General features: G+C 39.3%; 1 protein-coding gene across 2 annotated transcripts in view; it reads right to left on the reverse strand.

The window, feature by feature from the left end:
• Window positions 1-13,666: 13,666 nt before the first annotated feature.
• Window positions 13,667-17,526, reverse strand: part of ptprk (protein tyrosine phosphatase receptor type K) — a 467,398-nt gene continuing 463,538 nt past the window's right edge. For both annotated transcript variants that reach the window (XM_052025063.1, XM_052025062.1), the window contains one exon: window positions 13,667-14,888. In XM_052025063.1, the coding sequence (XP_051881023.1) occupies window positions 14,835-14,888 (54 nt within the window). In that variant the 3' untranslated portion in view covers window positions 13,667-14,834. The remainder of the gene's footprint in view (window positions 14,889-17,526) is intronic.

Genomic DNA, 17,526 nt, shown 5'->3' on the forward strand with positions numbered 1-17,526 from the left:
ATGCGGGGACAGAATGAATGGGAACAGATGCACACTCGCACACACATATGCAGGAGACCGCGAACGTGAGAGGGAATCACAATGAGGATGAGATACACACACACACAAACACACAATAAACAAGGTACAGCTTATCAAGGGATAAATACTTCAATGCCTGGATATCTTGACCTAGACAAGCATTGGCTCTAACACTCCCTGGAATTTAAGATGCTCCCAAACCACATGGTGGCGCACACTCTTACCAGTGGTCTCTGCAGCGTGGTTTCACTACTCCTGGAGCAGTCGAAAGAGGAAGGGCCAGGAGAGTGCAACACTCTTTTATAGTGCTGGGTGGAGCCTGGCCAGGTGATTTAGACAGGTCAATGGTCAGGCAGGTTCAGGAACAAAGGTGCTCTCCAGGGCCAATCCCTATGCCCACACCTGATGGGTGGGGTGGAGCCACACCTTGATTGACTGTGGTGTCACTTCCGATCCAAGAAGCAATGTGGTCCTCCGACCAGAGGGATCAGTGTTGTTACTGTCACATGACAGCCATATGCTCTCCTACTACAGCCTTATGACTTTTTAATGGTCAGATTGAATGAAATGCCTTTCTGCTCCCCATAAAAAGAGAGCTTTCTGCTAGAAGTCCCATGCCCACATTTCACTCGTGAGAGATCTCCGAAATCTATTGAGAGCTGTATGCCCTGTGGTGGTAAAATTGTGATATTTTTACAAATTGCAAGAGGGCTGATATGCAATGTGTTTAAAATGGAAGTAGGAGCCTGATTTAAAACTCACTCCTGCTGCAGGACAATGAAACCCAGTAATGAAGGGGAGGTCCTTTATCAACACGTTTGTGGGCCAGGAAGAGTTGGATTGTTGGACCTGTACTCCAAGACATCCTTCCACTTACATCTCTGCATCCCCCTCCACTTGCTGAAGGTTTAACTCTACAAGAATAGTTGTTCCTAATTCAGGCATTCTCTGCAGATTGTTCAGTGATGGATGATACAAGACCAACTCTATCTAACCTACTGACTAATATTAAGGAACTCAAGCAAGTTATATGCGGTGAGAAATTCTGGCAACAGAATAGCTACAAACGTGACAAAAATACTTCCTGTCTCATCAAATCTCAGTGGCTCTACTAGCTATGTCATCCATATCGACATCCATATGTCTATATGGATGGCATAGTAGAGCCACTGTCTCACAGCCCTCGATAGCCTCGGTTGCTGTTTGTGGGACTTTTCACATTCTCCGTGACACTGTGGGTTTCCTCCAGGTACTCTAGTCCTTCCACATCTTGAAGACGTGCACATTAGTAGGTTAGTTGGCTACTGTGAATTGCACCTATTGTGTAGACGATTGGTAGAATCTAGGGGAGAACAAAAACTGGGATTAATGTAGGATTAGTGTAAATTAGTGATTGATGGTCAGTGGAGATTTACTGGGCCAAAGGGCCTGTTTCCATGCTGTACCTGTCTATGACTTTCCCTAAATCTCTTCAATTAAGTGACAGTTTCAGAATCTCCCAAGGAATCATTTATCCTCATGTTAAAGAAGAGCAACATTAAATTTAACACCAACCCACAACAATTAAGCTACTCACTCAGAGAAAAAGTCCCATATTGAAAAAGAACAAATGATGCATGGAGTTCACAATTCTAAATGGCTGAAAGGTGGGCTGGAGGAATAGTTTCTATTGAATATCAATGTAAGAAACTCTTATTACAAACCTCTCATGCGATATATTTTCCTGGTCAAGATTGAAACTCCATTACAGTCCATCAGAAATCTCATTTCAATTGGGTGAATACTTGAACTGATAGGAAATCATATCTAGTTATTTGTGCAAAATGTGTACATATTGTAGAGATAGCACCCTATTCTTTGCTCCCAATAGTCAGTGCCATTTCTTCATAAGGCTTGGTTCTAGTCCAGTATTTTTGCTTATACTACATTTTTGATTTACAAATAAGGATGATTCCAATTTGATGGGAAAGCAATTTCTTCTGAAATGAAACATTTCTTGAAAAAAATGGGACTGGATTTTGTGGTGAGGGCTCTCAGTTAAATAGTCTGCTGAATTACTGCAAACTAGTGCACAAACTGCACATTCTTGCAGATTTTTATGGTCCATATATCCAGTCGTATGACTTGTGTCACACTGCAATGGTATAGAAGGTAACAAATTAAAAGAGATTTTGTGCAAGGCAATTGCTTCTACAAGACTAAATCCAGCAAATGCAGTTTTTGGTGCTGTTCAACTTTGTTAAAATTTGTGTGGCACTGTCAACCCCGTGCGATTTTATCTGCATCATACCCTTCTCTGCTCTTAAATTCAAATGTCTCATTTGGTTAAGAAAACACACTTAATGAACATTAGTATTTCAGATAAGATATCTTTATTAGTCACATGTACATCGAAACACACAGTGAAATGCACCTTTTTTGCATAGTGTTCTGGGAGCAGCCCACAAGTGTTGCTACGTTTCCAGCACCAACATAGCATGCCCACAACTTCCTAACCTGTACGTCTTTGGAATGTGGGAAGAAATCAGAGCACCTGGAAGAAACCCACGCAGACATGGGGAGTATGTGCAAAATCCTTACAGACAGCAGCTGGAATTGAACCCGGGTCGCTGGCACTGTAAAGTGTACACAGCATAACTAACATTGAAGCATAAAATTCAATAAATAAATGCCTGGAAGCAGAAACTGTATGGTTTTACCCAGAGTTAAAAGACTTTGAAAAGTTATTCAGGCTGAATTTGATAGCCTTAAAAATCAGGCACAGGAATTGAATGGGTATTTAATCTGAACCCATGATTACAATGCTGGCAGCACACCTGGTTTGAGTTCTCCACCACCAATCCTTGACTGCATCCTCCAGCCAGTTTAAACCTCACATAGATTGATTGAATGCATTAGCAATGAACTAATTTCATGGCCAGCACATGTTAAAGCTGGTTTGCACATTTTAATAGAGAGTGTATTGTGGCTGGATCAAGTGTTGGCAGTTTTTCTACAAGAGAATCTGATTGAGGAAACAGTGAAGTATGACACAACATAGGATCGTGTGTAGATTCATACACTACAGTGAAAAAATGCAGAGGAGAGATGTCCTTTACCAGCAGGGACCCAAGAAGTTCTCTCGCCAAATGCACAGGAACAGTGAAAATTAATGCCAAGAGATTAATCCCAAGGACCTGGATACAATACCATAGGATTGCAATGACTTCATGACACTGAATGCATCCTCAGGTTATTGACATTAAAGTGTACAAGATGGTGTGAGGAAACATTTACATATAGGTAGCAGTTGAAGACACAAGAGACTGCAGATGCTGGAATCTGGAGCAACACACAAAAGGGTGAAAGGCCTCGACCTGAAACGTTGACTGTCCATTTCCCTCTATAGATGCTTCCTGACCTGCCGAGTTCCTCCAGCATCTTGTGTGTTGCTCCAGGTAGCGGTTGAAATGTGTGGAACTCTTTTTCAAGTAGCATTTGGTTCTACGGTAATTTTTCATTTGATTGACTGATTCTTGATGTTCAAAGGTGATAGATTTTTGATAAACAAAGTTATTCTGCAGTTTCTCTAAGTTTATTAAGAAATATGGGGTAAAATGTTGGTAAACGGAAACAGGTTAGAATACAATTGATCTCATGAATAGTAAAAAATGTTAAGATAAAAAGGCTATCTACCACTTCCTCACATTAAGGGAGTAGAAAACTCTTTGGTTAGAGTATAGGACAGATTGCTTTACATGTGCTACATGCCCAATGTGCATGCAATAGCAATCTGGGCAGGGCATGTCTGAGGGTCTAGCAAAGTCATTTGCTCTCTTGCCTGTTGGTCTTTGGCATGAGAAAATGGCTGCAGTCAGCTTTGAGCAGAGGTGCATCAGTGCCCTCCTTTGTACAATAGTGGACGATAAATTGTGAGCTCCAGCTTAGAAGAAGCCAGATGCATTATAATTCCATTTCACTGTCATCTTCCTGGTCACTTAAAAGGCAGTCTTTGTCCTGCTCTTAGATTGTAATTGCACCGCAGAAATTGTTAGATTTCATATCCCTACTGAATGTTGTACAATGTTTCTCTCACCAGTGGCAGATGGGAAAATTGACCACACATAACTTGGATAAACCTTCAGCTGAGATACCTACTCTCTCTTCTTTCCCCACTTCCAGTAGCTTGTCTGGTGGAGAAGTGGGTTGGGAGATTTTTTCCATCTTCTCAATCTGTAGTCAAACAAGCAAACTTAAGGGGGTTGTTAGCCAGAGTACAGAGCTCTAAAATGGCACTAAAACAGCAAAAATAAGCATTGCAGATTGTTGACATCATGCATCTGGTGGACGTTCATTATTTAATACACTACCTGTAGGCACTGACCTCTTGCAATAACGCCTTCAACATTCAGCATCATCCAGTTCAAATGTGCAGATGTACTGTGGACAACATTTTGAAGCTCTAAAGACAAACATGGCAGTCAAAAAAATTGGCACCACTGGGCCAAATTTCTAACCAAATTATGTTTAGTGTAAATAGAAATACTATTTTCATATTGGTATTACTTGAAAGTTTGCAATTTTGCAGACATGGGCCAATCTTGCCTTTGTGCCATTTAAACACAAACACTACGTTAGTGTTTTAGCACAAAAAAAATGACTGAACAGTACAAGGCAGGCATTAGGCGTGGATTTTAATTGGATACCAGGGTGATGCAGGCAGGTGATAAGTTCTGACCATTTCTAGTGTTGGCCCTCTTTAACAAGCTTCTGGGGAACTGCACTGAATGTGTCTCCTAATGCAATTAGCAGGCTTTGCAATGCTGCAGATTCAAGTAGTTTCGGAAGCTGACAAGAGTGAGGTCTAATTGCCTATGTTATCTTTCTGGAGTTTGGAGCATACTCGTAATTCGCCTGACCCCATAAAGAACACTGTAATTCTTATACTTTTGGGCTTTTGTTACAGTACCTGTAGGGGTTACTGCAAAAGCATCAATGGTCCACGCTCTCCCAACAAGAGATTAAAACTTTGTCTATGTATATCCTCACACTCCAATTTGCATTGATAAATGGAAAATCCCACAGGCTCAAAAACACAAACTGCAAATATATATCCAAATTAAAGACAATTTGAAAGAAAGGAACCATTCTCCAAATGACCATTGAAAAGTTTCATTGACAAGCATATTTTGAATTTCAAATGCCATGCTAACATCATTGATTTTGCAGCGAAATACACAAAAGTACAGTAAAAAAGTTGCAATAAATTAATGGAATAATCTTCCAGTTGGGGTGTGCCTGATATATAATGGCTTTCAAAATCTGGGCTCAGTATACCCTGTATGTCATACTTCCATTAAGGGAAGAAATAAATGAACGGTTGAAATGCCACTTGTTATTACCAACTACATGTCTGGTTGATTGAAAGTGGGCAAATCTGAAGGAACTTAAATCAAAGTGTAGGCAGCAATGAAGTAAAATTGAGGTGGCGCAAACTGGTCAACTTATTTTCCAATTTATAAATTATCTACTGAGAAGTAACATAAAATGAGTGATGAAATCAATGTGATAAATTGAGTTGATTTTAAGATGTCAGTCATTTTGGAAATTAAAGATAATCCTCTACTTCTTTTGTCAGCTACAAACTGTCTCCTTTAATCATCTCTTTCCTTCCCAGCCTACTCTTGATTTCAAGAGACTGTTAGAAACTCATGGATAATTTTAGCTCTGATTAAGGCTGTCCACTCAATTGTCTCTGATGTCACCAACCCCAATCTCCCCTGATGTCAAGCTGATCACATCTCCCATCCTTCCTCATTTCCTCTCCAACCTTATTTGTCTGATTTAAAAATTTGGCCTGGAACTTTGATTAGTTGAATATTTTCTTGTGTTTTTTTTGCAATTTCATGGTCCTTATGTTTTTTTGTTTCTTGGGCTTGTTGATTATCTGTAATCCATATAGGTCATGCCATGTTCAATTTGGCTCCAGTATCAAGTGGATATTTTCTCACATTCATAGTAATCCAGAGAACACTGAGTGGCTACGTCTCATAGTATTAACCTAGTGCGTGTCCATTAATTACACATTAAAGTGCCAAATGAATTACAGAGCAGCATATCCCAGCAAATACACCAACACAATTCTATTGTGTAATTGAATATGAACGACCATGTTGTTGGATATCCTGGTGAGACCAGTCTACAGGGCATGGACATTCCAGTAACTCAAAGATCCCATTGCACATCCCTTGTCAAAGTAAGGTGATAAAGTCCAACACCCACCTATTATTTGTAGTCCAATCATGCTTATTTCTGTAGATTATGATTTGTATAGGATAATCTGGAGTTGGTAATTTGAGTAACCTAACCACTTAAAACCAAAATCAGCAGTATTTCCAAATGTTAAAGGTAACTGCACTTGGCTATACATGTCACCACTGTTATATCGAATGTCCCTCCAAAAGCACAACAGCATTTTCTACAGACTCTGAACAAATACAGTCACATCAAAATGGTGTCACGATAAAAGCAGTGGGTCCATTAAATCTGTTCATCAATGACGGCTGGAGCATCATGACTATATTAACTCCTCCTTACAACCCCTTTTCCATCTCCACTTCCTGCTCTCCACCGCTAATTGCTATAAAATCTTCTGAAGCAAAAATAAAAACTGAGCAACAAAACATTGTCTGGCAATAAAGACAATTCAGCACCATTCCATAAATTTAAAAGCACTAGGTTTATAAAAATTAATTTGCTATAATTATTATCTCTTAAAATCTTCTGCATCAATTTTGAATTAGTGTATTTATTAATTGAGGAAAGATCACACGTAGATTATAGACTACAATCCAAGACAAGAGGTATTTTCTATTTTCTAATCCAATACAAGTCTATTTTCCTGGCATGACAATTTTGAGTATGGGAATGAAATAGTTTGAAAAATATTTTGTGGAATTTTGAATAAGGGAATAATAATGACACTCTCTTAAGAATTCAATTGCATTTTGCAAGGCATAACAGCTGGAGCATTATAACATGTAGCCACAGGGAATTCTCCATTACAAAACTTCTAATGCTCACTGACATTAAGTATGTTCAATTAAATGGTATCTGCTACGATTTATTAATAAATCATAATACACCTTGTTTTGAACAGAAACAGATTCATGTAACCGACAAGAAAACCACTGGTATCCCCAAGGGTTCATGTATCACACACACACTTAAAACAACCAGAAGGTACTAAATTCCACATTTGCACTTGATTATAAACTTCCCAAATGCCACACTGAATTTTGACTAATGTAGAACATTAATATCCTGCATTTGTTAAAATGATATCCAAGATGCACTTCCATGAAAATTTCCTATATCCAGTAGTAATTCTCCTGATAAATATGTACAGGCGTGTTACACTGCAATGTACTGTGTCAATAGCATAAGTTGTCAGAATTGAAGAATCTTGCTGAAGGAAAAAAGAAATAAATCTCACATTTTTAAAATGCAATTTTGCACATGGAAGATTTCTTCAGAAAATCTCAATATTTTGTCATTTTTGTTATTATTTTCCTATCCTCACTCACAACTGGTTCCATCTGTTCATCACTGCTCCCTTATCTGGTTTCAGCTTCCTTACTTATCAGATTCCAGCATCTCCACTTATCCACTTATCACCTCTGTCTCTACCTCCACTCGGCTCCATGTGCCTTTTTTTCTCTCCCCCATTATCTATCTCTACCCAACACCCACCAGCTGCTGTCTCCCAACACCACTCCTCCATCTGTCCATCATCCCCGTCCTCACGTGGTTCCATCTATCACCTACCAGCCTCTGCCTCACCAATCCCTCTCATCTCTTTATACTGACTATCTCCTTTCTACACTCTCAGTCTTGATGCAGGGTCTTAACACAAAATATTGACGATTTTTTGCTCCAGATTACTGCATCTGCAGTCTCGTGTCTCAATATTTTGTTTGTTTCATTAGCTCGTATCTTTAAAGTTTTATAATGCCATATGCATCAGTGTGAATTTTCCAAATAATTGCCATACAACCTCTTTAGATGCTTAGAAAACAATGCCATAAAAACCATCATATTATGCAATTGTGAATCATATTGCCTTTCTAATCATGTTTACCATCAAGGTATGACTTTCATGAACATAAAACTTATATTTTTCAGTGTTTCCTTACAAGTCCAGCTTACATGGAGACAAAGGCCTTGAACTGTGGTTAGTTGTTCAACACAAAGGCCCATAATTTGCAAGAGAACGATGGTAAAACTGTTGTTATTCAATATTATTACACTGCATAACTGACAATGCTCCACACAAACATGGACTTTTGGAAGTTGCTATTAGTGAGTTAGCGCAAACCTGTAGATGCTAGGTACCTCATGAAGATCAGCATGCAGAAGGAACATAGGATGTATGCCTTACACTTAGGCTTTGAATTCACCAGAGAGTACTGTGCAAGGACATTCTCTCTTTTATTTTAACAGAAGGGAATGGCTTTGAGAGCATTCCTCATGTTAATAATTTAGGAAGTTATTTGTATAGATTAATGATTTAAAAGTACTTGGATTATTCCAAAAATGATTATAAAATCATTAATAGATTCATAACTTCAAATTTTTGAAGTCTTTAACATGTTCAAAATGTTAGAAATACCACAGGAAGTTTCTATAAAGATTTTACAGATTTTTTTATTGGTTTCATATTTTATCACTTTGAAAGTTTCATGTGACTCAAAAACATTATAAAACATTTGATAGTTCCTGTTAAACATGGGAATGTGGCTTAACCCATTATCCTTTATTCCCAATAAATGGGTGGAGTTCACTTTGCCATTCAGTATGATGTCCCTTTCAATGCTTGCTTGCCACAGATAATCTCCACTACAGCACCAAATACCATCCCCACACCACCTGCGGTTTCTGTATACTCCTGAAGAGGTATTTGAGTTAACATTGCTAAAGCTGACCCCAAATCCATTCTTTTGCCAAATAACCTCAGAAGCCCTAAGGTTTATGAAGGGAACTTACAATGTTCTATTTTCATGGTGTAAGTCCAATGGGGGTGATTCTAACAATGACCTTAAGAACAGTGGGGTCACTCTCACTTTAAGGCTATGTCATATGGTCAATTATTGAAAGATTGTACCTCCATGCCTGCAGCATCAGTTGAAGACTGACTGGCGTAATACACATTGTTTGAAGACTGTCTGCCACAATAAACATTGGAACAAAAAACTGAAGATGCCAGCAATCCAAAACAAGAACAGAAAATGCTGAAAGCACTCAGCAGGTCAGGTAGCATCAGTGAGAGAGAGAGAGAGAGAGAGAGTTAATATTTTGGGTCAAGGATCCTTCATCACACTGGAAAAATAAAAAAAACACAAACATGTTGAGTTACAGAGCCAGCACAGGAAAGTCCGTGATAGGATACAGACTAGAGTGATCATCTGAATACTCCTGGGGGCTTCAACATACCCAGAAAGAAGATGAGGTGACATTTCTGGAGCTTACTTTGGGCATCATTGCAGCAGATCAAAGAAAGGCCATTGTGGGAGTGGGGCAGAGAAAGTGACAGGTGATCAAAAGCTCAGATTCACTATAACAGACTGAATGGAGAGTTCTAGTAAATGGTCATCAAAACTGCATTTTGTTCCTCCGCTGTACAGGAGGCTACATCATGTGTACTGAATATAATACACTAAACCAGAAGAAGTGCAAGTCAATCACTGCAAGGAATGTTTGGGTCTCCAAATGGTGGGATAGGAAGAGGTAAAAGCACAGGTATTGCATTTCCAACGGTTACATGGGAAAGTGGCTGTAGAAGCACAAAAATTGAGAATGACAATATTCATCACAATTGACTCAACTTCCTTAGTTGACATCATCTATTGTAATCTCACTCCCATACCCTTTCACAGCATTGTTTTATTTTAATACACTTGTCTAGATTTTGCACAATCTTACAGCAATGGGCCATTTCAGGCATCTAATGATCGTTTTATCCTGGACAGTATTGTTCTATAACATAGTAGGAAACCAGAATGAATGATCAAAATTTTCCTTAATGCCTAAATGTTTCCAAAGGCTTTAATATACAGGATTTGACACCACACCATACATGATATGAGGGATGACATTAAAATCTTGATCAAGTAAGTATCAAGAAGTCTCTTAAAAGAGGAAAGATAAACAGAAAGTCACTGGCATTCAGTGAGGGAATTCCAGAGTTTTGGGCATTAGTAACCTGTGGTACAGATTCAGTTGCGTATTATCCATTTGAAGATAGCACCTCATATTCCACCTGGGTAGTCTACAACCCAAGGGCATGAACATTAAATTTTCCAGTTTCAGGAATCTGCTCCCTCCTCTGTCCCTTTCTCTCTTCTGATCGATCCAGGTCCTCTCAAACACCCTCTTCTTTCCAACTCCACCCTCTCACCCAGTTTCTTATCCCTCCCCCATTTACTCCATCTGCCAATTGCCTGTACACTCCTCACACTGGGTCCCCTATCCTCTCTTCCACATCTGCCCACCTTCCCTCCCTTATTGGGTATCACGTCATCTTCCTTTCTTATGAGATTCTTATTAGGCCCATTGTTTCCACCAGCTCCTGCCCTCCTGTCCTCGGATCTCGACTCCATCATCTCCCCCTTGGTTCAGTCCCTTCCCAATTACATTTTGCAAGCTTTCCACCACTTCAACAACGTTCAGTTCCCTGGCCCCAACCACGTCATTTTCACCATGAACGTCCAGTCCCTGTATGCTTTTATTTCCCATCAGAAAGGCCTTAAGGTTCTCCACTTCTTTCTGGATAACAGACTCAACCAGTCCCCCTCCACCACCACCCTCCTCCATCTGCCAGAACTGGTGCTGACCCTCAACAACTTCTTTTGGTACCTCCCACTTTCTCCAGACCAAAGGGGTAGTCCTGGGCACTTGCATGGGCCCCAGTTATACCTGCCTTTCTGTTGGCTACGTGGAACAATCCATGTTCCAAACCTGCATCGGCAACACTCCCCAACTCTGTCTCTGTTACATCGAAGACTGCATTGGTGCCGCTTCCTGCACCTTTGCGGAACTCATCAATTTCATCAGCTTCACTACCAACTTCTACCCCACCCTCAAATTCACTTGGTCCATCTCTGACACCTCTCTCCCTTTCCTTCATCTCTCTGCCTCCAGCTCAGGAGACAGATTATCCACTGACAACTTCCACAAACCCACCAACTCCCACAGTTACCTCAACTACACCTCTTCCTACCCTGTGACATGCAAGGATGCTATTCCCTTCTCTCAGTTCCTCTATCTCCACCGCATCTGTTCTCATGAGGCTTTTCACTCCAGGACATCTGAGGTGTTTTCTTCCCCTCCACTATTGATGCAGCCCTCACCCGCATCTGCTCCATTTCCTGCACGTCTACCCTCACCCCATCACCCCCCCCCCCCATAGACATAACAGGGACAGCGCTCCTCTTGTCCTCACCCACCACCCCACAAGCTTCTGAATCCAACACATCATTCTCCGCAACCTCCAACGGGATCCCACCACCACACACATCTTCCCTCCCCTCCCTGCTCTCCGCAGGGATCGCTCTCCCCGTGACTTACTTGTCCGCTCGTCTCTCCCGTCCGATTCCCCTCCAGATACTTATACCTGCAACCACACCAAGTGTTACACCTGCCCCTACATCTCCTCCCTCACCACCATTCAGGGCCCTAAACAGTCCTTCCAGGAGGTGAGGCAGTCCTTCACATGTGAATCCATCGATGTCATTTATTGCATCCGGTACGGCCTCCTCTACATTGGTGAGACACGACACAGATTGGGGGACTGCTTCACTGAGTACCTTTGGTCCATCCACCATACCAGCCAGGATCTCCCGGTGGCCAGCCATTTTAATTCCACTTCTCATTCCCACACCGACATGTCTGTCCACGGCTTCCTCTACTGCCAAGTTGAGGCTAGACACAGATTAGAGGAGCAGCACCTCATACTCCACCTTGGTAGTCACCAACCTGACAGCATCAACATCAATTTCTCGAACTTCCGGTAACCACTCCTCTGTCCCCCCTTTGTTTTCCCTTATCCCATTGGCCCTGTCACTTCATCTCCTTCCCCTACCGTGCCCTCCCGATCTGCCCATCACCCACAGATTCCTCCCTTCAGTTCCACTCCTCACCTCCTTCCCTTTATTCCATGGTCCACTGTCCTCTCCTATCAGATTCCATCTTTTTCAGCCGTCTGTCACTTCCACCTATCACCTCCCAGCTTCTTACATCATTCCCCCTTCACGTGGATTCACCTATCAACTGCCAGCTCTTACTGCCCCCCCTCCACCTATAATCTGGCTTCTTCCCTCTTTCTTACCAGTCCTGATGAAGACTCTTGACCCGAAATGTCGACTGTCTATTTCCCTACATAGATGCTGCCTGACCCGCTGAGTTCCTCCAGCATTTTGTGTGTTAGTAAATTCCATAATCTGCAGCCCTTTGATGTCTACGCATCACCTCCCAGCCTCTGTTGCTATCTCTACCTTCCCTCCCCCACCTGACTCCACCTGCCAATCACCCCTCCTCACGCGGATCCACCCATTACTTGCCAACTCTTGCCCCCACTCCTTCTTTATACTGGCCACCTCCCCTCTACTCTTGCAATTCAAATTAAGGGACTTGACCTGAAATGCTAACTGTCCATTTCCCTCCACAGATGTTGCCTGACCCGCTGAATTCCTTCAGCAACTCTTTTTAGATCCATTTGACCCAATTTTCATTTCCATGTGCTTCTGCACAATTTATCATGTAGATCTCAACACAGGCAAGGTCCCAAATTCGCATGGTAGGATATTTAGTGATGCTGATAACACTTTGCAAGAAAATTTATCATTGAAGTAAGCAAAGGTTCACCTTATGGAGTTTGGAAGAAAGTAACCGTAGAAGTAAATATAGTCTATTAGAATGGAGATATAAGAGACTGCAGATGTTGGAATCTGGAGCAAAAAACAAACTGCAATTTCCGCCCCCTTCAGAGATTCTATCACCAGACACATCTTCACTTTTCTTCCCCTTTCAGTATTTTGCAGGGACGGTTCTCTTCATGACTCCCAGGTCCATTCTTCCGTTCCCACCACCCACCCTCCTTCTTAGGGCATTTTCCTTTGCAACCGCAGGTAATGACACGCTTATCCTTTCACCTGTTCCCCTCCCACCATCCAGGGACCCAAACAGTCTTTCCAGGTGAAGTAGTGATTCACTTGCATTTCTTTCATTCTGTGTTCACAACGTAGTCTCTACTACATTGGAGAAACCAAACACACATTCTTTTGTCTCCCTTCAGTTCTGACAAGGGATCTCTGATCTGAAACGTTGACTATAGTTTCTCTTCCCACGGATGCATCCACAATGTGGTTTGTCATTGCACCTCGAGTCCCTTCTTTCTTCTTTCTGACTGCACTAAAATTACACTTAGTATTTACTCACCTGGTTGCTTTTATTTAAACAAAATCCAGTGCCAACTACATGGAAAAGTTGGTCTCCAGCTTATGCACTCAACTTAAAAAATGACATGTGGTGTAACAGATTCCACGTGACAGGAGGAGCAAGAAAATTACCAGAACATCTTCATAAACATTCAACACTTCAAATCCCAGTATGCCTTTATTTGATCATTTATTCTGCAATACCCAAAGTCATCTTGATTTTCTTTTTACAGCATTTGAATAACTCAGAAAATACATTGCAATTGAATAATTCATTACATCTTTCATACTAAACCGAATTATTCTTGTATTGATTGCCCTACTAGATTACCTTTAGACAGATTTAGAACACATTGTTTCCTTATGATAATCATTTCTCATAGTAAGTTATCTATAATACTGCCTCAACTATTATAAGTCATGATTCATCAGTGAAGGTTTTTAAACAATGTATAGCTGACAATAAGTCACACTTAGCTTTATTTAAACTAGTTTGCTAACACATGTGGAGAAACAAAACTTCAGAATGTCTCACACAGGAGGAAAAAAACTGCATTTGGTCCCAATTTATAGGCCTCCCAAATATATCAATGTTCTTTAATCAAATGGGTTAGCAATTAACCAGCACACAATGTAAACAATTCCAAGCATGAATTAAAATATGACTAGTTACCCACACCAATCACTACATATAAAAGTAAACTACTTAAAAACATCTGAACTTAAAAGCTCTTTCAAAAAAAAACTTATTCTGTAAGAAATGATTGTTCAGCTTTCAAATAGGTTTACAAGCAAACAATAAATACAATGTGCTTTCTTCATATAGACATATTTACACTCATCTTTGGCTTATAATAAAAGTTGCATTACAAATTACCTGGTGTGATCCTGCAGATCACACATTAAACTTTAATAAGCCAGCCAGATATTAGCTCATCTACTATAGCAGTCTGTACACACTTCTGCTTTTAAATGAGCTTGGTTGAAAACAAGATGTAGCATCAGAGCGTACAAATTTGTGCATGCAGAACTACATGTTGTTTCATTTGGATAAAAAATCCAAAACTGTTCTTGACTAACACTGAGTTTTCTTAACCTATCACTGAGCAATGAAATCTATAGTCAGATCATATTGTTATGAATGGCACCAAATGCTGTCTGGTAATAGTTTGGACACATACAAATACATTGTCATCATAGTTAAGACTCATTGTATAACAGAATACTTAAGCTAGTTAAAAAAACAATTCCCTCATTTAAATATTTACTCTTCATGCACAGACTTAGTGATAATTTCCCATCAAAACTTTGCACAAATTTGTACTGATGTAAATGTAATCACTAAGAAGATTCAAGATATTCCAAAGCAACATCGTAACAGAATCGATATTGATCCTGGAAAAAAAGATAAAAATCAGTTCAGTTTTTCATCTAAATATGATAATCAATACTTTCTTTATTTTCTACATTATTTTCCATTAATTTTACGTCAATAAATCAGAAATATCACAGCTGTCCTTCTACAGATAGCTTGATAAATTTCAGACCACGGAGATGCTTTTTGTGATATAACTTTGTCATTCATTTCAAAAAATACTATCAAGATTTACTAATTATGCTGGTAACATAATAAACTAGCTTGTAAATGTGTTCCAAAAGAAACTGAGGAGAAAAATCCTACACATTCACAAATATGATAAACTATCCAATCAAGAATTACTTGATTAAAATGTTGTGATTAATTTTTTTATCAAAGGGTGTCTAAGCAATGCAACACAGATGCAACATTGTTAATTGAACTGTACAATCTTTAGTCATATGGATCAGGTACTGAGAACTCATTTTGATGTGTTGATTCCTTGAGCTATATGGAGTTAATTTGGGGAATTTTGGTCTGAAAAATATTTAGTTTCCACGTCCTTGAAAAGTCTTTTTTGCTTAATCACTCCAGTGATGAGTTATGAGTTATTACTTTCAGTTGGTTAACTAGCCAATAAGTTGTTAATTTGGTGTATTTCCATTTAATCGGGGAACACATCTTATTTAAATAGGATGCAGCCACAGAAAGGCCTGCAAGGCATGAAATGACAGAAAAATGGCTAGGATTTAATTTTAGAATAAAACAAGGAAATAAGGGAAAATTAATGCTAAACATGAAGGGTTTCTGAACAAATGAGCAGTAAATGATGGGAGGACAAAGGCAAAAAAAGAACGATGGCAAGTGGTGCTTGAGTTATATAAACTATTCTATAGAATCTTTTACCAAAGCCGAGATTATCACTGCTATGTATTTCCATAAGATCTATGTAGCACTTGGGATTTTCCAGCAATATTATCTACAAGAATTGAGATGCTTTGAACTGCATTTTAAACTCTTAAAATATCTAATTTCTGTTTTAACTCCACCTCATAACAGAAAGTTAATACAGGTGTACTATGCGTTAATAAATTCTCTAGGTTGTGCATTATGAACGTTTTAAAAAGAATAATTACACATAAAATACAAGTCTGTTTCAACAATTCAACTTGATAATAAATGATGCCATCAGAAGGAATATTGCCAGAGAACCAGGAGATAATCGTAAATTGGGTCACATTTTAAAATATTAAACAAAATAGCAGCTTACATGAATTGAATAATACAGTAGTTTAAAGACCCAGCAGAAAGTAACCATAATCCTTGGCCTCACCATAAGCTGACATTGGTCAAAATTCCAAGTGGTGAATTTGAACCTACAGCCGTTTTGTTACTTGAAACAAAACATTTCCAGAAAGGATGTGGTTGGGGAAAACCTCTGGGCTAGTTGAGCATGTTGATGTTATCTGATTCAGCAGCAGCAGAAATACCACAGTGGTTTAAATCCCTTAGCAACTAGAAAATAGATTGTTTTCATTTTTACAGAAATAAGACGCAATGCACCAAGTGAAATGAAACCAACAGAAGGTTTTTGGGTTTAACAGAACATGCTGCTAACAGGCCCTAGATAAGTGTTAATATGCATGCATAATGCAACACTTCCACTTGTTACCATTACAAATAAAAAATTCACTTCCTTCCTATAAGCATTTCAATTCAGAGCAACAATGGTAAACATGAAGTTTACTCTAGTAATGCAACATATCTTTTAACTGCCCACAATCCTTATGTTCTCACTGATTCACTATAAGCCTATATGAATGTGGTTGAATTCATTAACTTCTGACCAGTGTTGGTAATCAAACTAATTTTTGAACCTTTTGGAGTATTGATTGAGCAATAAGAGAACTAAATATAATCAGATCACATTTACTAATTTTTTTTGTTCTTTGAATAATTGTAGTGTCAAACTTAAAATTTGCATGATATGTGAATAAATTGTCCAGGGGTTAATGTTTAACATTGTTCAAGTTGTTGTAACCATTAGAACCACAGTGGGAACCTGCTTAAATGGGAAATAAAGTTCTCAGATAGGAACTGGATAAAAGACTAACACTTTTTGTAATCTTCAATTTGCACAAAATCACAAATCGCATTTATGATTTTTGACAGAATTCTTCCAAACATTTCCAGCATTCCCTTTTATTTCAGATTACCAGCATCTTTTTTCCCCTTTCCTCTGTTCTCAGTTATCTTCTATTTAAATCTCCTCCATATAGATTAGTTACAATTAACAATCTTCTTCACCTTCTTTGAGCTGGGTGCCATTCAGTCTTTCTTGGTCTCTTTCCCATCATAGACATTCCTTTTTCTCTCCACATCTCTCCCTCATCTACAACTTAAGACACATTTGATTTCTAACTTTTCCTAATTCTGATGAAAGGTTATCGAACTGAAACTGCTCATCTCTTCACTGACACTACTTGACCTACATAATACTTCCAGTACTTCCACTGCATACTTTATCCAAATGTTTTCAGTCTATCCTCATTTGCAGCTCTGTGGAGAGGCTGATTATCCTAGGTTTTTATGCTCATTATACAGGTCATGAGAATGATATCAGTCATGGTATCTTCCTTATTAACCAGAACACTGTAATCTTAATCAAATGAGAAG

This window comes from Pristis pectinata, chromosome 10, assembly GCF_009764475.1.
Source record: "Pristis pectinata isolate sPriPec2 chromosome 10, sPriPec2.1.pri, whole genome shotgun sequence".
Classification (NCBI taxonomy): domain Eukaryota; kingdom Metazoa; phylum Chordata; class Chondrichthyes; order Rhinopristiformes; family Pristidae; genus Pristis; species Pristis pectinata.